The sequence below is a fragment of the Archocentrus centrarchus genome, chromosome 22 (genome assembly GCF_007364275.1).
Source record: "Archocentrus centrarchus isolate MPI-CPG fArcCen1 chromosome 22, fArcCen1, whole genome shotgun sequence".
Taxonomy (NCBI): Eukaryota; Metazoa; Chordata; class Actinopteri; order Cichliformes; family Cichlidae; genus Archocentrus; species Archocentrus centrarchus.
The window spans coordinates 24,753,900-24,776,559 of record NC_044367.1 but is presented as its reverse complement, the minus strand read 5'-3'; the positions used below and the strand labels follow the sequence as shown (position 1 = coordinate 24,776,559).

The 22,660-nt window shown below is 42.3% G+C and overlaps 1 protein-coding gene across 7 annotated transcripts; it reads right to left on the bottom strand.

Annotated features, from left to right (window-relative positions):
• Positions 1 to 1,320: 1,320 nt before the first annotated feature.
• Positions 1,321 to 17,197, bottom strand: LOC115772998 (uncharacterized). 7 transcript variants are annotated; one of them, XM_030719483.1, is made up of 9 exons: positions 16,962 to 17,196; positions 7,326 to 12,374; positions 4,322 to 6,826; positions 3,215 to 3,841; positions 3,021 to 3,092; positions 2,805 to 2,923; positions 2,642 to 2,702; positions 2,446 to 2,540; positions 1,321 to 2,361 (listed from the first exon to the last, which is right to left on the bottom strand). In XM_030719483.1, the coding sequence occupies exons 4-9, from the start codon at positions 3,248 to 3,250 to the stop codon at positions 1,338 to 1,340; spliced, it is 1,407 nt and encodes a 468-aa protein (XP_030575343.1). In that variant the 5' UTR covers positions 3,251 to 3,841; positions 4,322 to 6,826; positions 7,326 to 12,374; positions 16,962 to 17,196; the 3' UTR covers positions 1,321 to 1,337. The 7 variants fall into 7 exon arrangements, with proteins under 7 accessions (XP_030575343.1, XP_030575342.1, XP_030575344.1 ...); XM_030719482.1 differs by having other exon boundaries at positions 4,322 to 7,456; positions 7,919 to 12,374; XM_030719484.1 differs by having other exon boundaries at positions 7,919 to 12,374.
• Positions 17,198 to 22,660: the final 5,463 nt, after the last annotated feature.

The following is a 22,660-nucleotide window of genomic DNA, read 5'->3' as shown; positions in this document are numbered from 1 at the left end:
CTTCTTTGTCTTCCACTGTTTAACCAGCTAGTAGCTCTTTGTGCTAAGCAGTTGGACAACTGCAAGAGAGCCGACAGCACTAACTGTTTACGGTTACAAGATGAGGCCAGGATCACTCCCAGGTGAGTCGGATGATGAGGGTGGAGACGTGGACCTAGCTCCACCCACAAACATGAGGCCATTGAAAACACCGGAGAGGAGAGAGAGACAGCCGCAGGTAGGAGCGCCCAGGAGGATGGAGGGACCATGACATCTTCCACTTTTTAAGAAGGCACTGCACACCAGCTAGCAGCTCTTTGGGAATCACCGTGTTGGTGCAAAAATAATATTTTATTCCTTTCAAACTGTGTTATCTTCATAGATTCAACAAAACGTTTCAAGACAGATTGCAGTTTGTTTTTCCAGACAGCTTTTTACCTGCAACAATGTTAACAAGCAAGCAGTCTAAGGTCAACCAGCTGTAAGCTATTCACACTGCATGAATTCAGTCATGGTTAGTCTGATTTAGCAGCCAGATCAGCCCCAGAGGTTAGTTAACCTTACTCATTAGACAGCTCACAATAATATGAATTACAGTAATCAAGTTTGTTTTTATACCACAAAAATCAGGGTTAAAAAATCCTTCCCAAAAACACACAATGCACATAATAAAATGAAAACTGGAAAAATCTTAAAATAATGAAAAACACAACTGTGAAGGCCACTGGGCTGGCCTTGTATTCTTATTGCTGGTGTCTACCTTTTTCAGGTAACTAGTAGGTGGAGCTCACCCAATTTCAGATGCAGCACACCTGAGCATGTCAAGCTCATGTTTCCAAAATTGTTCATATAACATTTTGTTTTGCTTTGTGTTAACATGGCAGCAAATTGTAACTTTAAAGTGTTGTTGGCGGTGCGCACAGACGCAGAGGCTCACGGCTCTTCCTTTCGCTGCTCTTTATTCAAATGTAACTTTCTGTAAAGGCTATGGACAGAAAAACTGACATTTATCTGAAAATCCAGTTTTTTGGAACTTGTGCTTCTTTCCCAATACACACAGTTGTGCATATTTTCAAATATCTGCAACTATCCAAGTGGTTACTCTTTCTGAGCTGAACATTTTATTGTGTTGGACTGAGACAGCGACAAACATCGTGCAAACTTCTACTTAACTGTAAAACACACAGCAGGAAATGCTGGAAGACGTTTATGGTTCTTATCAGCTGTGCAGAGAGTAAATGCTGCTTTTCCTCATGTTCTCAAGTCCTGAGGAATACACTGTCCTGCTTTGAACACAATTTCATTCTAGACACTAACAAAGAATTTACAATGTAACAGATGTGAAGATATGGTAATATTTATTGAAAACTTGTGATTTGACAGATAGAAAAAAGTGGGTGAAAGGAATAATAAAGACAGTCAGTTGTGCTGGGACTGACACAACAGCAAAGAGTCCTACAGAGTTTCTGGAAAAACCCCATTTTTTCCTTCTTTTTCTTCTTGGCTTTAATTTCTTCACAGTTCACTGTGACTGGCACAAATTCTTCAGACACCGACAGGTGAGCAGTAGGAGGTTCCTCACTGGGCTTCACCTCTAACAAACATGGAGCTGTAGCAGGAGGTTCCTCACTGGGCTTCACCTCTAACAAGGATGGAGCTTTAGCAGGAGGTTCCTCACTGGGCTTCACCTCTAACAAGCATAGAGCTTTAGCAGGAGGTTCCTCACTGGGCTTCACCTCTAACAAGCATAGAGCTTTAGCAGGAGGTTCCTCACTGGGCTTCACCTCTAACAAGCATAGAGCTTTAGCAGGAGGTTCCTCACTGGGCTTCACCTCTAACAAACATGGAGCTTTAGCAGGGGATACCACAGGTACAGTAATATTTACGCCCTCTTGAATTCTCGATGGGCTTTGAGAAGCAGCTGTGTGACCATCTAGCTTGCTGGGGATCTGGGGCTGAAAAAGCTCACAAATGTGTTTCTTTGATACACCAGCAATTGAAGTGAGCAGCGCTGGTGCAAAATTCGAAATGCTATTGAGCAGAATGTCAGGTGGGTGTTGCTCTCTTATTTCCTTCAGGATTGTGTGGACCATGGTATCTCTGATAGAGCGGGAGAAGTTGGCGTGGCCTTCTGGTGCTGTCAGAGTCTTGCAGACCTTATCCAGAGTGGCCTTTGTGACACTAGTGCACAGTACGCTCAGACTCTGGGACGCCATGTTTAAGAGCGGTTGTGGAGGTAGCTGCCAGAAGCCCTGCAGGACTCGAGGAACTACCTCTATCACCACTTCCTCTGTGGTGTGCAGTCTGGAGATCTCTGTGTTCTGCTGCTTCTCTTTGAGGAGCTCAACGTAGTCTTTGACCATGCTGAGGAGTTTAGGTGCTCTGTAGATTAAGGTTATGTGTTTTAAACCCAGAAATAGTGAAACATGGTAGTTAAACTGTTAATGATTGTCAAATGGGACTCACTGAAATTCAGGAGGTTTGGCCTCTGGAAATCTGAGGAGCATCCATGCCTGGAACTCAACGTCCCTCATTTTATTATTGATATTTACTGCCCACACCTGGAACAAAAACACAAAGTGTATTTTTCTTTTGAGGTTTTGTGAACGTAATGAAAAAAAATCTACAATGACTCCAAGGCTCATCAGCTTTCTAGTCTTACCAGTTTGAGAAGAGGTTTGGCCTCGGTTTCCTCCAGATCCTCCAGTTTAAACTTCCAGAGCCTTGAAAGGAATCACAACAGGTTTTATGTCAGCATTTACACTTCATTACAAACAGACTTTAAGCTGTGAGCTGGATGCTCTGTAGGTGTCTCAGTAACTCACTGCTCTCTGAGTGTCTTGTTGCTCTCCTGCACCAACAGGTTGCTCATATCCTCCACAGTGATGTGAGCTGGAACCTGATTTTCCTGCTGAAGTCTGAGGAACTCTGTCATGATGACAATCTAAAAATAAAAGTAGATATTTAATCAAGACCACACTGTTTTTCAGAACTGAACATGTTTTATGTCAGTTTTGGCTTGCATGGACAGTGGATCTTACCTGAGTCTTGTAGCCTTTGAGGTTCCAGCAGGTGTTCACAGCTGTCTCATATATGGGCGTGTCAAACAACACCTGCCATAGAAATTAGAAGTTACTCATCATTAGTTAATTTGATTCTCAGTTTCTTGGCTTTTAAAGACACATCAAGCTCTTTAAATTGTTTCAACGCAGTACAAACAAAAACCCTCTCATACCCTGATGGGTTTGTAGATTCCTCTACTTCGCTCCATCTAATGTCGCTGTTGAAAAGCTCAACAGGGAACAAAAACACTCAAAAACACTGTCAAAAGTTTGTGAAATGAAAGCTGGACGCCAAAATACTCCGAACTCGCTGGTTTCTCTCACACAACTGAAACAATTTTGATCTTTGAAGTAGAATTGTAGAAGTGCTATGACACAGCAGGTCACCATGGGGACACTTTAAGCAAGTCTCATGTTGTTACATAAAAGATTCTTTACTTATTTTGCTCTACACTTTATTTCTTTCATAAATCAATATATTCATTTCTGTCATGTGTGGTGGAAAAAATAAGTTGAGCTCTGAAACCAAACTTATTTTCTGATGATTTATTGAAAGTAAGAATATAACCTTTGCAAAGGGGTCAATACAGCACGAACAGCCTTCGCACCAGCATTGAACAAAGCACAGAATAACACCCATTCCTTTATACTACTGTGTTGATACAATCTTGTTCCACTAGCCATGGGGAGTTCAGGTTCCCACCACCATGTAGCACCTGCATGATAACAAGTGCGCTATGGCCTTGGACACAGCCTACAGTCAAGTTGTTTTTCCCGTCTTCACACACTCGGTCTTTGTGCTAGAAAATTACAATTACAGAGAAAAAGTATACAGATGTTATTCGAGTTCAGGGGTGGCTGTAGCTCAGTAGGTAGAGCAGGTCACCTACTGATCGGAAGGTCAGTGGTTCAATTCCTGGCTACTGCAGGCTGCATGCCAATGTGTCCTTGGGCAAGATACTTAACCCCAAGTTGCTCTCCGACCGTTCCGTCGGAGTATGAATGTGAGTGAATGTTAGATAATTACAGCACTTAGCTTAATTAATTAATCATGGAAGTGCTTGTATGAATGGGTGTGCATGGGTAAATGTAAAACGTGTTGTGTAAGCGCTTTGAGTGCTCATATCTGAGTAGAAAAGCGCTATATAAGAACTAGTCCATTTACCATTTCCACCCTTTTGATTATTTTTAATCATCTTATAAAATTTGTTTGTAATAGTAATGATAATAGAAAACATAAGACAAAAAAAAACTTCCATAGAGGATCCGTGCTTACACACCTGGGGTTTAAGTAAACACATCATAAATTGGAAGGTGAAATAGCCTTAGCTGTTGAATGAAACATCGGCACTATAATCATCATACCTGTGAAGAGAATTTAAAATTTACACATCATTTTGCTCATAGTCAACAGTCTCTTGTGATTTTTGCTGTAGTAAGGTAGTCAGTCTGATGTAATAGCGCATAATCTATGACACTATTGTAATGTTTGCGAACATCCCAAAGGTATTTACAATTTGCTTTTACTGTACCCACATCGGTGGTGCCGTAGGTAGAGATGAAACAGTCAGTTACATTTAGCTCTGAAGGAATAAGGACATCCTGAGGTGGCTCAAAGTGTGTTGGAGGCCTAGTAAAATCGCTTGACGGAAAGAAATGACCACAAAATTCTGGAATCTTAGATGATGTGTCAGAATTTGTGTAGTAGATATCGCAAAGGAACTTACAACTACAATTGTGACTAGGATAATGAGGATCTGATGCACAGGTTTCTGAGGTGTCAGGGACCAGTATTACCAAAAGTAGCGGCCTAGCCGCCATACAGAATGTGCATGAGTAATTTGTCAGTGACATAGCAGTGAAATTCCAAGGTAGTCGCTCACCTGTAGTCAGCTGTGCTAACAAAAGCTGGTCCATTCTCACTGCTGAGCTTACCTGGTATTCCCCACCTTGGGATGATTTCTTGCAGTAAGGCTTTGGCCACTGCACCTGCATCTTTTTGCTAGAGGGAAAAACTTCTACCCATTCTGAGAACATGTACTTTTTACCTTCACATGGTGTGAGCTCTATGAAGTCCATTTGTAGATGTTCAAAAGGCCTATCTGGAGGTGGATGTGCTGCCGGTGAAGTTTGAATGCCTCTGCCTACATTATTAGTTGCACAGATCACACAAGACTTACAAAATTTTTAGGAGTAAATTTGGAATCCCTTTGTGAACCAGTGTTGCTGCATTTGTTGTACCATACCCCCTTTTGACACATGGTCCCTCCCATGTGTCAACTTAGCATAATGTGGGAAAAAATGTTTGGGGAGACATGGTTTGTTTTCAGGACCATACCAAACCTCCTCTTTTATGTGAGCCCCTGCTGTTTTCCATACCCGTTTCTCCTCTGGGGTAGCCATGCTCTGGATAGCCTGTAAATCTGTGTTAGGAGATGGAGTTAGTGTGGTTTTGATGTTAATGCTGTGCTCTGGTTTCACCTCCTGTTTAGCTGCTGTCTTTGCTGCTGCATCGGCTCTGGAGTTGCCTAGAGAAACAGAGTCTTTTGAGTTAGTGTGAGCATCACATTTACACACAACTATGGTTTTTGGGAGTAATAAGGCATCTAGCAATGCAGCCACTAGTTTGTGATGTGCAATGGGTTTCCCTGCAGCAGTCAGGAACTGCCGTTGTTTCCACAATGTGCCAAAATCATGCACTACCCCATAGGCATATCTGGAATCAGTGTAAACAGTGACTGTTTGGTCCTTAGCAATTTCACATGCTTTTGTCAATGCTACAAGTTCTGCTGCTTGAGCTGAAAGGTGAGATGGTAATGAACCAGAGGCTAGAATGTCATGTTCTGTGACCACTGCATAGCCTACTTGATTTTTACCGGTGTCTGGGTTGCGTGATGCCGAACCATCCACAAAGACCACCAGATCAGAGTTAGTCAGCGGTGCATCCTGTAGGTCAGGCCTGGGAGAACAGATTTCAGAAATAGCTGCTATACAATCATGAGGTTCACCATCTGCTTCTGTGGGGAGAAGTGAAGCTGGGTTTAGCACAGTGCATATTTTAACTGTTACATTTGGCATCTCCACTAATACTGTGTGGTACCTTAACCAACGAGCAGCTGATAAATGTGTAGTTTTTGGCTCTAGGAGGATCGTGATACAGAATGTGGTATCAAAAGGGTTAAGTCAGAGTGGCCCACAAGGTCACATGAAGCTAGAAGTGCCTTTTCAGCTGCTGCTACTGCTCGCAGACAAAGGGGGAGGCCTGCTGCTGAGTCCAGTTTGAATGAGAAATATGCCACTGGTCTTTGTCGCCCTCCATGTTCCTGCAATAAAACAGATGTCATGTATCCACCCTTTTCATCCACTGTCTGGGTGAATGGTTTATCAGGATTTGGTAATCCTAAAGTCGGAGCAGTCTGGAGTGTCAGTTTTAAGTCAGTGAAAGCTTTGTCAGCATCTTCAGTCCAGTCTAGTCTGTCATGTGCAGTCAGTCCCCTCCCATGTATCATTGCTGACAGTGGAGCCTCTCGCGCAGCATAGTTGAGGATCCACTGACGGCAATATGACGTCATGCCAAGAAAACTCATCATTTGTTTCTTTGTTTGCGGTTTTGGAATGGATTGAATCACTGTAATCCTTTTTGGAGAGAGGGACTTACCGTCTGACGAGATCACGTGTCCCAGATAGGTGACCTTCTCCCAAGCCCACTGTAATTTGGAGAGGCTCACCTTGTGACCGTTTTCAGTGAGGTATTTTAACAACTCTCTTGTGTCTGTCTCGCAGGCCTGCTTAGAAGGGGAACAGATCAGCAAATCATCAACATATTGCAACAATGTGGAGCCTCCGGAGGGAGAAAACCTGGGGTCAGCTGGCATGGTTCCACCTGCTGGACATAAAGACAAGTTTTTGTTAGCAACTGCACAGTCCTCATAACACAAACTACTGCTGTCAGGTGCTTCTTAAACACCCCATTGCAGTGTTTTACTCCTGAAATGTCAGTTTCTTCCCATTGTTTACACTGTTGCACTCGTTTTAGCCATGGCCCCAAATCTTGCCAATCATCTTGCTCAGCTTTTGAAAGAGAAACATGTGGAATGCTGTCATGATTCTGTAAAAACTGTTTTGTTCATCTGTGAGAATAATTTTAGCTGCACATCTATCTTTTGTCCACTCTCTCAACCTGCTCATCAGCTCCCTCACACACATGTGCTGTTACATGTAACCAGTCTGCTGCCCTGTAATCAGATGTGTGTGTGTGTGTGTGTGTTGTTGTGCAAGCTTTACCAGTTCATCACAAACAGGAAACACAGCAGTCTGCTGGAGTCTCCACTCGTATGCATACAGCAGCAGATCTGAATCATATTTAACCATCTGCATCATTCTGTTCACCCGTGTGATGATCAAACCGTCTTTCCCTGACACAATGACAATCCCAAGTTTACACATCAAATCTCGACCCAACAAGTTAGCAGGACAACACGGTGACAGCAGGAACGTTTGTTTAAAGAGCCCACTTTCAGTATCTTCACATTGTAAATCTCTTGTGTATTGCTCAATTATTGGAACACTTCCTGCTCCTACAGTTTTAATATATCTACCACTAAGTTTTGGTTTTGGGTTTAAATCTGCTTGTCTGATCACTGATTCAGAAACACAACCTGTTGTCCTGCAACCTGGAGAGTTAGTTGAGGCAAGCGTTTGTAAGCAGTGGATGAGCTCAGCATTTGGTAAAAGGTGTGTCTGTTAGGCCTTTCAGCTTTAGCAGTGATGTGATGTATGGCCATATTTATGAGTGTAAGCTGGTCTTCTTTGCGTGTATGTTTGTGTGTGTCGTTTTTATTGCATGTGTGTGTATGTATCTTGTTTTCATCCTTTACCTTTTGATGCGATGTCTGGGTACCCTTCTCTTTCTCAGCCTCCGCCCCGAGTCAGTCAGCCTCAGTTTCCTGCTTTTCAGGGCAATCTCTAACCCAATGTCCTGCAGCTCCACACTGAAAACAACTCTTTCTATTTCTCCCCTCCACTTCTTTCCCTCCAGCTCCTCTCTGCCGTCCTCTGCCTCTCCCACAGCCTCCGTGTTTGTGACTTGTACATTGTGAGCTGTGCCAACTGGAGTTTTTCTTCAGTTTTGACTTTCCTCTTGTTATCTCGCTCCATTTCTTCCCTTGCCATTTTTTCTCCATGAATGGCAGATCTCTCAACCTCAGACAGTCTTGCCAAGTCCCACTGCACACAGTGTTTGTGTACATACGTTTGCACTTCAGGTCTTAGTCCTTTCACAAAGCGATCTCTGAGATGCACTTCCCAGTTTGTGATTTGGAGTGCGTCTCTCCATCCTGCTGCCGGGGTGTCCAAACCGCTGTGTTTTGAATGTATTTTCCATCTGTACCCATAACTTCAACCATTGGCATGGTCGTAATGCTGTCATCCAAACTGATAGCCTGTTCACTCATTCCTGGATTAAATTTTGTTCCCGATCTGGTGACATGAGGGGACAGAGGTGGTGCAGTTGCTCCAGCAATCTCTCGTGCAGGCTGGGGGAGGTTGGTTAGCAGTGATGCTGGTTTTCCAGGGTCAGAGTAAGGCGGAGGTGAAGCTGCGGAGGATTCTCCCCGGTCTGATACTGGATAAGATGATGTTGGTTGTGTTGGTCTGTTGTGTTGCTCTGGCCTCTGTGCTTGGGGAGGAGGTTGATCCAGGTCTGGGTCTACCCTGCTTTTGACACACTGAGACACTTGATTAGTAACATTTCTTGACCCTGCCTGTCCACACTTTCTCTCCCTGAGTTTTGCTTCATCCAGCCACAAAAAAAATGCTTTCCAGTCTGCATGAAAAGCAACAAACTTCTTTGTTTTCTTTCCTCTTCAATTGATTGATTTTTTCTCTGGCTTCACTTTCCCTTTTTTCTAGTGATTGTTTTAGTGCATTTAATTGTCTTATACTAAAGGACCCTTCTTCTGGAAACCCATGTTCATTTACCCACACATTTAATTGCTGCAAAATTTCCTCACCATGTTTGTTCTTCATAAATTGCACATTTGGGCTATTTTGGTTATACTTCATTTGTTCCGGCTTTTCTGTTTTGGATTTTGAGCTCCTCATTTAGTTCCTGGCAGTATACACTCTAATCTCAGAGAGCCACTCTCTAGATCAGGCATCCCCAAATGGCGGACCTCGGTCCGAATCCGGACCGAGCGATGGTTCTGTCCGGACCCATGCCCAATATGATGAACTCACAAAATTAGATCATTTTCATGGAGCATTTTTTCCGGCGAAACACAGGCGCAGAGTCAAGCAGAAATGTGGGCAAGAGGTTACCTCTTCTACAGTTATTACGGTAATAGCATCACTCAGTTGAGCCAATCAAATCTTTTGTTTGCCCTGTGCAGCCAGTGCCGCGAGCTCACCCGGGCAGAGCCGAGGAGGTTATGGCTTGTTCCAAAATAGGAAAAGTTGATGCTGAAAACAGCTGTTTTAAAGATGAATGGACAGATAAGTTTATGTTCATTCTTCCTGCAGGCAGGTCAAAACCTGTTTGTCTTATATGCTCAGAAACGGTTGCTTTAATTAAAAGTGGCAACGTGAAACGCCACTACGAAACAAAGCACAGCTCTTTTGAGCAAAGTTATCCGCTGAAGTCCGAGCAGAGAGCACGCAAATTAAGCGAACTGCAAGCCCAGTACCCGACTCATCACAAATACTTTTACAGCCCAGCAACGTGCAAACGAATGTTAACTCAAGGTATTGTGGATTTTGGGGCAACATAAAAAAAAACATTTAATAATGGGACAGTCGTGAAGGAGTGCTTAAATGCTGTTGCTGAGACATTATTCGATGGAAAACAAAAAGACGATATATGTGAAAAAAAAAAATCAAACAAATCCCTATATCAGCTTCAACAGCAACCAGAAAATCAGAAATATTAGCAGGTGATGTACTGGCACAGCTTGATGCAGCTATTCAGAGTGCACAATGCATATCTCTGGCCATCGATGAGTCTACAGATGTTACTGATAATGCCCAGCTTTTAGTGTATGTGAGATTTTATCACAAAGATAGGAAGGAGCTCTGTGAGGATCTGCTGGGTGTAACACCACTGGAAACACATACAAGAGGAGAGGACATATATGTAGCAATAAAAGAGATGCTGAGAATAAGGCACATAGATCTGAAGCAGGTTGTCTCTGTTACCACAGATGATGCCCCTGCCATGGTGGGAAAAGAGCAAGGGGCTGTGACACGGATGAAAGAGAACAACCCAGATCTTATTGCTTACCACTGTCTCATCCATCAGACTGTTCTGTGTGCCACTCTATCAGAACATTTTGCTGAAGTAATGAACACAGTGATGAAGCTCATCAACTTCCTTAGGGCATCCTCATCTCTTCAGCATCGCTTCCTGAGAGAATTCCTGGAAGATGTTGAGGCAAACGCTGATGATCTGCTATTGCACAACAATGTGAGGTGGCTTAGTAAAGGCAATGCACTGGGACGCTTCTGGTCTATCCGAAAAGAAATTGCTGCGTTCTTAAAGCAGTTAAAGAGTCAGAGAGCAACGCAGTTTTCACTTTTTCTGCAAGAAGAGCACAAGATGGATATGGTTGCTTTTTTAGTTGACATTACATCACATCTTAATGAGCTTAATTTAAAGCTGCAGGGCAGGAACAGTTCAGTTGCTGATTTGATGACAGCTGTTCGATCCTTCCAGAGGAAGCTGGACATTTTCAAAGAAGATCTTGAAGGAGAGTGTCAACACTTCCCAAAACTGCAGGAACAGATTCGGGGTGAGAGAGATGTTTCTCCCTATGTTGACTTCATAAACAAACTGATCGGAAACTTCAGTCAAAGGTTTGACAGCTTCTGCCTTGGGCAGCAGCTCCTCCTGCTGATCCAGAATCCTTTTCTCATTAGAGAAATCAAAGGCTTTTCAAAGGAGGCAACACAGACATAAGTGGGCACATGCAGGATCTCTACAGCTTGAGCTCATTGATCTGCAAGCAAATGCAGAATTGAGAGCATTTTGAGGCAACTGACCCTGCTACCTTCTGGCTACAGCTTGTGTCTGAGAGTGTGCTCCCTGGTCTAACCAAAGTAGCACTGCACACACTGACTATGTTTGGATCAACTTACAACTGTGAGTCAGCTTTTTCCACTATGAACTTGATAAAAAACAAGCACCGTTCTAGACTCACAAATGAACACCTACATGTCTGCATGAGAATGGCACTGACTCCATTCCAACCAAGATTTAAATTACTGGCAGGGCAATGCCATGCCCATTTCTCTCATTAAGAAAAGTAAAGAATATTGATAGAGAAAAGGTGGTGTTAAAAGCTCTGTTTTCTTCTAAAAGAGTAATTTTTATTTATTGTTTTTTGAATATGCTGACCTGTTTTACTTGAAAACTTGATTTTTTTTTATAGGTTGTACTGCTTTAATGTAAGTTGAAAAAAAAAAAGAGGAAAAAGGTTGCTTGCCACTTTTTAATTATTGTTTTCTGTTTTCTAAAGTTAACTTTTTTGTTAATTTTTTACTTGAAGTGTAAGCCTTCAATTCTCTAGGCTTGGACTTATTCATTTTAAGCAAAAAAATTTTATTAGGCTCTGTTTGCACTTTTAATTTTGAGGTTTCTGTTTTCTGAAATAAAGGTTTTAAAATTATTTGCCTGGGACTATTTTTAAATATTGTAAAATAGCCAGTTGTATACCTAAGTGCCATTTCTTAACAGTGAAAATGTAAACATACAGGTGAACAAGACCATAATGCAAAAGTTGGACTTTTGTTCGGACCTTTTACTAGGAGGAAATTTTAGCTCTGGACCTCAGTGAGTTTTAATTGAATACCCCTGCTCTAGATTTTCAAAGACATCCAATGCCTATTTGTGGTTCGGCCCCAGTAAGTCGTCACTTACGTAACCCACAATGCTGTTAACCTGCGTCTGCCTGGCAATCAGCGCAAACCAGCCTTAGTTTGTGTGTGCCCACAGCAATCAGCCCAAATCAACTATGTCAATTTGCGTCTGCTGGTGGCGATCAGCCCAAGTCAACAGTGTTGATCCCAGATCAACTGTGTGTACAGAACTTTTCTCTGAATGGCGGACCCTCTTACCAAACACAGAACAATTTCAAATTTTCATTAAATTATTTGTCCTTAAAATTATAGTACAGTCAGAAAATCAAGTTGGTCTCACCCGCTCTCCACTCTGAGTTCTTTATCAATTGAGATTTCAGCGGTGATTCCCCCTGCTCTCAGCTGTCAGGTGCACGTCTCCTCAATAATGGGCTCGGAGGTAAGCACTTTTCAGACTGGTTGAGTCTACCTGCGCAGGTTTTCCTGGATCAACACGAAAGCAGAGAAGAAGTCACTCGAGAAATCCCATCCTCGTCGCCAAGATTGTGGTGGAAAAAATAAGTTGAGCTCTGAAACCAAACTGATTTTTTGATGATTTATTGAAAGTAAGAATATAACCTTTGCAAAGGGGTCAATACAGCACGAACAGCCTTCGCACCAGCATTGAACAAAGCACAGAATAACACCCATTCCTTTATACTATTGTGTTGATACAATCTTGTTCCACTAGCCATGGGGAGTTCAGGTTCCCCCCACCGTGTAGCACCTGCATGATAACAAAATGCGCTATGGCCTTGGACACAGCCTACAGTCAAGTTGTTTTTCCCATCTTCACACACTCGGTCTTTGTGCTAGAAAATTACAATTACACAGAAAAAGTACACAGATGTTATTCGAGTTCAGAAACAAATTTCCCATTACATCATGAAATCAATATATTTCTTTCATAAATCAGTATATTTTTTGTATGAATAAAGTGTAGGCTACAGCTGTACTTTGGTCACTACTGTGAAAAGAAGCATACAAATGCCAGCTGCGCAGCTCCATTTTCTTATTGTAGATCAGGGGTGTCAAACTCAGTCATAGGACCGGCCAGAATTGAAGATATAATCTGAGCAGGCTGAACGGGATTAAAGACAATAATTTTAATCAGCAATATGAATTTGAACAGCCAGAATACAGCTGCATTTTCCTCAACACGTTAAATAAAATATAAAATTATATTTTTCTTCAAAAATAAGATCAGGAAAAATTAAAATATATCAAGCTGATGAAAATGTTCAACATTTTCAGGTTAAAATCTGTGATGTGAATTTCTGCGCTTCACAGATGGAAAAACGCTGTGTAAACTGTGTCCAGATTCTCAGCAAAAAGCGCAGCTCCAAACACAGTGATGGAGACCTGCTCCGATTTTTTTTTTTTCTCTTTTTTTTTGGCCAATCACACACATAATCACACGGTCCCATCCAGGGACATATTAAGATGCTTCGTTATGTCGCAGAGAAAAGCCGACTCACACAGCCACCTTTCCTCCCAGAGCGCTGCTGAGTCTTTTCCTTTATTTTTCATGCACTTAACAGATTTCCTCAGGTAGCTCATGGCACCTGTGTATAAGGCACGTCACCCAATTCAGAAGCAATTTCCACCCAAACTGCCGGTGATTGAAACTTCTGCCTCTTCAATAGTTCACTGTCTGTGTTATAGCGGTTATGACCTATTCTGTCTTCAGGACTTTGCTGCAGCGTTTCCTGCTGTGTGACACAGCGATGCACTGTCAGCTCACCTGTGCAGGTCTGAGAGAAAAGGAAGGTTGGAGATTGGCCTATAATTAGCTAAGACAGCTGGGTCAGTGATGGCTTTTTAAGTAGCGGTTTAATTACAGCCACCTTGAAGGCCTGTGGTACATAGCCAACTAATAAAGACAGATTGATCATTTTTAAGATTGAAGCATCAATAATTGGAAAGACTTCTTTGAACAGTCTAGTAGGAATGGGATCTAACAAACATGTTGCTGGTTTGGAGGAAGTAACTATTGAAGTTAACTCTGAAAGATCAACTGGAGCGAAAGAGTCTAAACAAATACCAGCAGTGCTGAAAGCAGCCGAACACAAAGATAAATCTTTGAGATGGTTATGAATAATTTTTTCTCTAATGTCTAAAATTTTATTTGTAAAGAAATCCATGAAGTCACTACTAGTTAACGTGAAAGGAATACTCGGCTCTACAGAGCTCTGACTCTTTGTCAGCCTGGCTACAGTGCTGAAAAGAAACCTGGGGTTGTTCTTATTTTCTTCAATTAATGATGAGTAGTAAGATGTCCTAGCTTTACGGAGGGCTTTTTTATAGAGCAACAAACTCTTTTTCCAGGCTAAATGAGCATCTTCTAATTTAGTGAGACGCCATTCCCTCTCCAGCTTACGGGTTATCTGCTTTAAGCTGTGTGTTTGTGAATTATACCACGGAGCCAGGCACTTCTGATTTGAAGCTTTCCTTTTCAGAGGAGCCACAGTATCCAAAGTTATATGCAGTGAGGATGTAAAACTATTGACGAGATAATCGACCTCACTGGGAGCAGAGTTTAGGTAGCTGCTCTGCACTGTGTTGGCACATGGCACTGAAGAGCATAATAATGAAGGAATTAGATCCTTAAACTTAGTTACAGCACTTTCAGAAAGACTTCTACTGTAATAAAACTTATTCCCCACTGCTGTGTAATTCATTAAAGTAAATGTAAATGTTACGAAAAATTGGTCAGACAGGAGGGGGCTTTCAGGGAATACTGTTAAGTCTTCAGTTTCTATGCCATATGTCAGAACAAGATCCAGAGTATGACTGAAGTGGTGGGTGGGCTCCTTTACATTTTGAGAGAAGCCAAATGAATCTAACAATAGATTAAATGCAGTGTTGAGGCTGTCATTTTCAGCATCTACATGGATGTTAAAATCACCCACTATAATGATTTTATCTGAACTGAGCACTAAATCAGATAAAAAGTCTGAGAAATCAGACAGAAACTCTGAGTAAGGACCAGGTGGACGATAGATAACAAATAAAACAGGTTTTTGATTTTCCCAATTAGGATGGACAAGACTAAGAGTCAGGCTTTCAAAAGAATTAAAACTTTGTCTGGGTCTTTGATTAATTAATAACCTGGAAGTGAAGATTGCAGCTAATCCTCCTCCTCGACCTGTGCTTCGAGCATTCTGACAGTTACTGTGACTCGGGGGTGTTGATTCATTTAAACTAACATATTCATCCTGCTGTAACCAGGTTTCTGTAAGGCAGAATAAATCAATACGTTGATCAATTATTAAATCATTTACTAATAGGGACTTGGAAGAGAGAGACCTCATGTTTAATAATCCACATTTAATTGTTTTATTCTTTGGTGCAGTTGATGAAGCTGTATTATTTATTGTTTTTGAATTTTTATACTTAAATAGTTTTTTGCTGATTTTAGCTTTGTTTTTTGGTGGTCTGGGAGCAGGCACCGACTCTGTGGGGATGGGGTTTTGGGGGGATGGCAGGAGGAGAGAAGCTGCAGAGAGGTGTGTAAGACTGCAACTCTGCTTCCTGGTCTCAACCCTGGGTAGTCAGGTTTTAGGGTTAATAAATTTGGCCAGATTTCTAGAAATGAGAGCTGCTCCATCCAAAGTGGGATGGATGCCGTCTCTCCTAACAAGACCAGGTTTTCCCCAGAAACTTTGCCAATTATCTATGAAGCCCACGTCGTTTTTTGGACACCACTCAGACAGCCAGCGATTCAAGGAGAACATGCGGCTAAACATGTCGCTCCTGGTCTGATTGGGGAGGGGCCCAGAGAAAACTACAGAGTCCGACATTGTTTTTGCAAAGTTACACACCGAGTCAATATTAATTTTAGTGACCTCCGATTGGCGTAACCGGGTGTCATTACTGCCGACGTGAATAACGATCTTACCAAATCTACGATTAGCCTTAGCCAGCAGTTTCAAATTTCCATGAATGTCGCCTGCTCTGGCCCCTGGAAGACATTTGACTATGGTCGCTGGTGTCTCTAGCTTCACGTTTCTCAAAACAGAGTCGCCAATAACCAGTTTGTTCCTCAGCGGGTGTGTCACCGAGTGGAGAAAAACGGTTAGAGACGTGAACAGGTTGGTGGTGTACCCGGGGCTTCTGCTTAGGACTACGCTTCCTCCTCACAGTCACCCCGCCGGCCTGTTTCCCCTGCTACTCGGAATCGGGGGGGGGGGAGACTAACGGCGGCTAAGCTACCACGGTCCGCACCCACTACAGGGGCCTGGCTAGCTGTAGGATTTTCCAGGGTTCGGAGGCGAGCCTCCAATTCAGAAAGCCTGGCCTCCAGAGCTACAAACAGACTACATTTATTACAAGTACCGTTACTGCTAAACATGTGACACCCAGAGCAGGAAAGTGCAGGAGGGACAGGAGAAGAAGCCATGCTGGTAGTGAGTCGGCTAAGAGCTAAGCTACTAGCTGAGCTAAGCTAGCGAATTTCTAAAAACAAATAATGTGAACACAGGTGATTCAGCAAAGAGTGTGCTAGATAAAGTAGGTGAAGATTACACTAAAATATGTTATTCAGATAGATCGAGTTATACAGATTTAACAGCTAACAGACAGCAAAACACGACTGTGCTCCGAAACAGGAAGTGATTCAATACCGCAGTGAGAGCGAACACCAAGTGACAGCTAAATGACAGATGCTCCCAGATTAGCTGTGCTAGTTTATCTTTACCTGCAGTCAGTCCTGGAAAGGGTCAATAAAAATCATTCATGTTCTTGGCCCAGTATGATATAAACTACCGAGACACCCACCACCTAAACTGCCCCAGTGAAATAAATCCCCTGAGGGACTTTTTGAACTTTTAATCTCAGAGCTTCCATCTATGTTAACTAATATGGCGGTAGCTAATGTGCTATAAGCTAACTCCACCGGCACAATCTCAAATTTCTCAATAAAAACAACAAATAAAGCAGTTACTTTCATGATCTCCTACCAGGACAAGTTTACTGAACAGGTAACACTATGAATGAAGCACATTTAACAGAACAGTTTACACTTCTTACCGTAGAGAAGCGCTGCCGTCCAAAGCATCTGAACGGACGCAGTACGAAGGCTGTATTTACACAAAACACGGCGATAGCGGAGGATTTCAGGTTAACAAAAAACTCTCCAAAGTCGCCGACGTCACCGGGAAAACTCGCTAAATTTGTCACTAGTCGCTTTTTGTGAAAAAAAAAAAAAAAAGTCTCTGCCGGGGTCTGAAAATCTGCTAAATCTAGCGACAAATTCGCTAAGTTGGCAACAGTGCTGACAGGCAGGAAGTCAAGATTAAGGTGGGTGGGGCTTCATTGTCAATGGGCGGGGCATGGAATGTTTTTGTAGGCTGGGCCTGTTCCCAACTTCAAACGCAATTACGTCATCATCTTAGTCAAAAGATCTAAGGACCGACACATTCCGAGATATCCCGTAGGGCACCCTGCATACGGGACACACACTTTAAAGTACATCGAGTCAAGAGCGAATTTTATTCTTCTGCAGACAAAACCATTAAAATTAAAGTGACATGAGTAACCAGCACCAAACCTCTGGATTGATGCATACTATAACACAATTTATGTTTAGTCTCAGCAACATTTGGAACGAATATCATGAATTCATTTCTGAAAAAATCGAAATAATGGAGGAAGTCCAAAAGGCAGACATGCAAACCAAGCTGGACCAATGTGAGATTCAAGTGGGAAAGCTAAATGATGAAGCAGCAAATAAAGAGCAAATCATCAAGCTGACCTCACTGCTGGAATCCAAAGTGGAGGAGCGAGGGCACCAGGTTTGTTCAGAGGCTCAGGAAGAGCCCAGGGACTCTGAACTGGAAATGAAGAGGCTGAACAAGCAGCTTCAGCAGAGGGAAAGTGAAATCGTGAACCTACAACAGGAGAACGAGATTCTGTTTGCCGAAGTTGCACGCCTTTACAAAGCCGAGCCTCCGTGGAATGAGGCAAATGAGGAAATCCTGAACCTAAAACAGGAGAACGAGACTCTGTCCGACAACGTTATCCACCTTCAGAACGCAGAGGCTCTGTGGAATAAGAAGGCAAAAGAGGAAATCCTGAACCTGAAACAGGAGAACGAGATTCTGTTTGGTGAAGTTGCGCGCCTTCACAAAGCCGAGGCTAAGTGGAATAAGAAGGAAAACGAGGAAGTCCTGACCCTGAAACAGGAGAACGAGACTCTGTCCGCCAAAGTTATCCACCTTCAGAACGCCGAGGCTCTGTGGAATAAGGCAAAAGAGGAAATCCTGAACCTTAAACAGGAGAACGAGATTCTGTTTGGTGAAGTTGCGCGCCTTCACAAAGCCGAGGCTCTGTGGAATAAGAAGGAAAACGAGGAAGTCCTGACCCCGAAACAGGAGAACGAGACTCTGTCCGCCAAAGTTATCCACCTTCAGAATGCAGAGGCTCTGTGGAATAAGGCAGAAGAGGAAATCCTGAACCTGAAACAGGAGAATGAGATTCTGTTTGGTGAAGTTGCGCGCCTTCACAAAGCCGAGGCTCTGTGGAATAAGAAGGAAAACGAGGAAGTCCTGACCCTGAAACAGGAGAACGAGACTCTGTCCGCCACAGTTATCCACCTTCAGAACGCCGAGGCTCTGTGGAATAAGGCAGAAGAGGAAATCCTGAACATGAAACAGGAGAACGAGATTCTGTTTGGTGAAGTTGAGCTCCTTCACAAAGCCGAGGCTCTGTGGAATAAGAAGGAAAACGAGGAAGTCCTGACCCCGAAACAGGAGAACGAGACTCTGTCCGCCAAAGTTATCCACCTTCAGAACGCAGAGGCTCTGTGGAATAAGAAGGAAAACGAGGAAGTCCTGACCCTGAAACAGGAGAACGAGACTCTGTCCGCCAAAGTTATCCACCTTCAGAACGCCGAGGCTCTGTGGAATAAGGCAGAAGAGGAAATCCTGAACCTGAAACAGGAGAATGAGATTCTGTTTGGTGAAGTTGCGCGCCTTCACAAAGCCGAGGCTCTGTGGAATAAGAAGGAAAACGAGGAAGTCCTGACCCTGAAACAGGAGAATGAGACTCTGTCCGCCAAAGTTATCCACCTTCAGAACGCTGAGGCTCTGTGGAATGAGGCAAATGAGGAAATCCTGAACCTGAAGCAGGAGAACGAGACTCTGTCCGCCAAAGTTAACCACCTACAGAACGCAGAGGCTCTGTGGAATAAGGGAAAAGAGGAAATCCTGAACCTGAAACAGGAGAACAAGATTCTGTTTGGCGAATTTCTGCGCTTTCAGAACGCCGAGGCTCTGTGGAATGAGGCAGCACACAGAGATGAAGAAAAGAAAAAATTCAATGAATGTACAGTATCAGGACAGTATCAGGAATGTCAGAAAGTAAGTCAGGCATGGAAAGAACTGAAAGAAGTGCAGAAAGACATTCAGGACAAAAAGACTGACAGAGCAGAGCTCATAAAGAGACAACAAGAGACAATGAACCTGCTGGAAGTGATAAATTTGCAGCTCGGACAGTCAGACATAGATAATGATAGTAATGAAATAAAGAAGCTCCTGAAACAGAAAGTTAAAATAGAAAAAAAACTGCTGAAATCCAGAGAGAAAGGATTAGAGAAGCAGATGAAAAAACGAGAAGAGGAAGAAAGAAAACAGCAGAAAATTCAAGACAAAGAAGCAAAAAAAGAGCAGAAAAGACGGGAAAAAGAGGCAAAGAAGCTGAAAATGCAAGAACAGAATGAGAACCGACGACGTGGCATCTGGTCGTGGTTCTGCTGCTCAGGTCCACCTGAGGATTAGCCTCCTCTTCCTCCTTATTCTCTCCACTCTCCCTCTCTCCACTGTTGCCAACTCCACAGCAAGGAAAGTAGCTATTGGCTGTCCTAAAAGTCGCCAGAAGTCGCTATATGATGTCATCACCAAATTTGCATAATTGGTTATTTGCATGTAGTTGCAATCAAAGCTGTAGGAGAGAGGAATAACATCTTTGGAGACACAAAAAGTGAAGAAAAAACACCCTAAATATGTTTAGAAGTACTAGAGCCTTGCCCCATCGTACCTCTCTGAGTTACTGCATCTACACTCCCCTTCCCGCTCGCTCAGATCAGCTGATAAACTGCTCTTGGACGTGCAGAGGACTAAGCGGAAGCTTAGGGGGGACAGAGCCTTTGCAGTGGTAGCCCCTAAACTATGGAACTTGCTCCCATTGCATATTAGACAGGCCTCTTCACTGACCACTTTTAAAACCTCTCTTAAGACCCACTTATTTCACCTGGCTTTTGACCAGGTTTGAGATGCTGATTTTAGTTGTTGTGTATTTATTTTGTATTTTAGTTCACCTAGTTATTTTATACTGTTTTATTATTTGATTCTTGATAAACTATGTATGTTATTGTTGCTTTTATCCTATGTTATTTTTATTTATTTATTTATTTTTATCTGCATTTCCCTTGTGTATTGTTGTCTTGTTTTCCTTGTTCAGCACTTTGGTCAGTGCTTGCTGTTTTTAAAGTGCTTTATAAATAAAATTGGCTTGGCTTGGCTAGAGCTGGGGAATATGGACAAAATAATATCTCGATATTTTTTACCTGATATACGAAATATATCTTGATATTTTTTTCTTCCCAAAGGTATAAACAAAAAGGCACCTCTGAGTCAAAGCTACATGTCCCAAATGTCACACAGACACTTTTATTAACATTCAGCTGTAGATGTACATGAGAAATTGCTCAAAAATAAACCACTGGCATATTTAAATAATAATGCTCCCCAAATAAATTAATGCTTTTTCCTCCATAACAAAAGACTCACAGCTGTGCTATTAAAATGTAAACAGAAAAGATCCAGAAATATATAAAACAGCAAAAGGCTGACTGATTCTTTAAAAAGCCAGTCTGCAGTGAAGTAGACTTCACCAAAGTGCTTCCTCCTGTGTAAGATAACAAACATGTAAACAGACTGAATGAACAAACTTCCATCCTTCAGTCAGCAGGATTTCCAGCTCAGTAAATCCATACGCTGATGTATCACAGCAACGGCCCCACCCGCTCAATGCGGCGTCGTATCCACCGGCTGCATCACGAGAACACGAACAGACCCACTTCAGCTATTACAGTCATGTGACTCACTGTACATACCAGCAGCCAGGTACTCTTCGGGGTGTAAGGGATGCCAAAGCATCTGAACGGACGCAGTACGAAGGCTGTATTTACACAAAACACGGCGATAGCGGAGGATTTCAGGTTAACAAAAAACTCTCCAAAAGCCGCCGATGTCACCACGAAAACTTGCTAAATATGTCGCTAGTCCCTTTTTGGAAAAAAAACTCACTAGGGGGGGTCTGAAAAGCCGCTAAATCTAGCGACAAAGTCGCCAAGTTGGTAACACTGCCTCTCTCCCCTTCTCTCTATCTTTCCTACTATCCTTCCTCTCTTTCCTTCACCCGAGCCGGTCTCAGCAGATGGCCGCCCCTCCCTGAGCCTGGTTCTGCTGGAGGTTTCTTCCTTTTAGAAGGGAGTTTTTCCTCCCCACTGTCGCCTAGTGCTTGCTCATAGGGGATCATATTCTGATTGCTGGGATCTTATCTTTCCTCTCTTTTTTCTCTCCCAGTCTCCTTCATTTTTCCCCCTACTTCAGGTGTGTTGAAGCAGAGACACAACTAAAAGTTGCAGGACGCCGGACCTCAAGGCCTGGACTTGAGGATCCCTGCCCAACTTTAACCTTTTTGTAATTTTAAACTACTTTAATCTTTAAATAAACTCTTAAACTATATTTTTGCATCTCTGCATGTGATTATTTAGAATCTTAAAAATACTTCCACAACTCTGTTAAGTGTGGTTAAATGACATATCAGTGATTGTTGAAGCCATTTTCTTTTTTAAATAATAGTATACATTTGGGAATATAAATTTTGTTAAGTATAAGTAATTCTGTTTGCAATAGTATTATTAATCTGTCACTAATAATTTGCAGAATAATAATTTGGTAGTTATGATGTTATAATATCTTTGTATACTGGTAGGAAGAAGGAGAAAATGCACTGGAAGTCACTGGACCTTAGAGTGACACAATTTTTCGACCTACACTGCACTACAGACTGTGAAATTTAGTTAGATTAGAAAGGTCAGGATTCGCCTTTATGTTTTGTTTTTTGCTTTTTTTTAGTAAACATACAAAAGAAGATTCTTTGGACTCAAGACCTTTGTTTTACTAATGTGTGTTGAGTGCAAAACACTTCAGGGTCCAGGCTAGCGAGGCAGCCGTGCTGCTGCAGCCACAATGATATTTTCAAAAGGTTTTTCAATAAATATTACCATTGATCAATGTCATATTTACACAAACAGTAAGCAATTGTACAGGACCTGGGAGATGAAGAATTTGATGAGGATTTTAAAATGTAAATCTTTGTAAATGGTGTCTGCGATGAATAGTTTGAGTTATAATGAAAAAAAACATTTTGACCAGTGGCGTCATGACATCAAAAGTAACGTCATGATGATGTCAGGTTATGTCATGTTACAGAGAATGCCATCGTATCCCTCAGTACTAAATTTTATTGTGATAGATGAAAAATTCCCCGCAATAGTTATTTTACAATTTGGCCAGTGTTGGTGTGACCTTGACATTTGACCTTGAAACTGAAATCATGTTCTTGGGTAGCTAAGGAATATTTCCACAAAGTTTCCTACATTTTTGGCTCATAACGTTTTGTTTATTTTTGATAGATGGACAAAAGTTAAACGCAAATACATG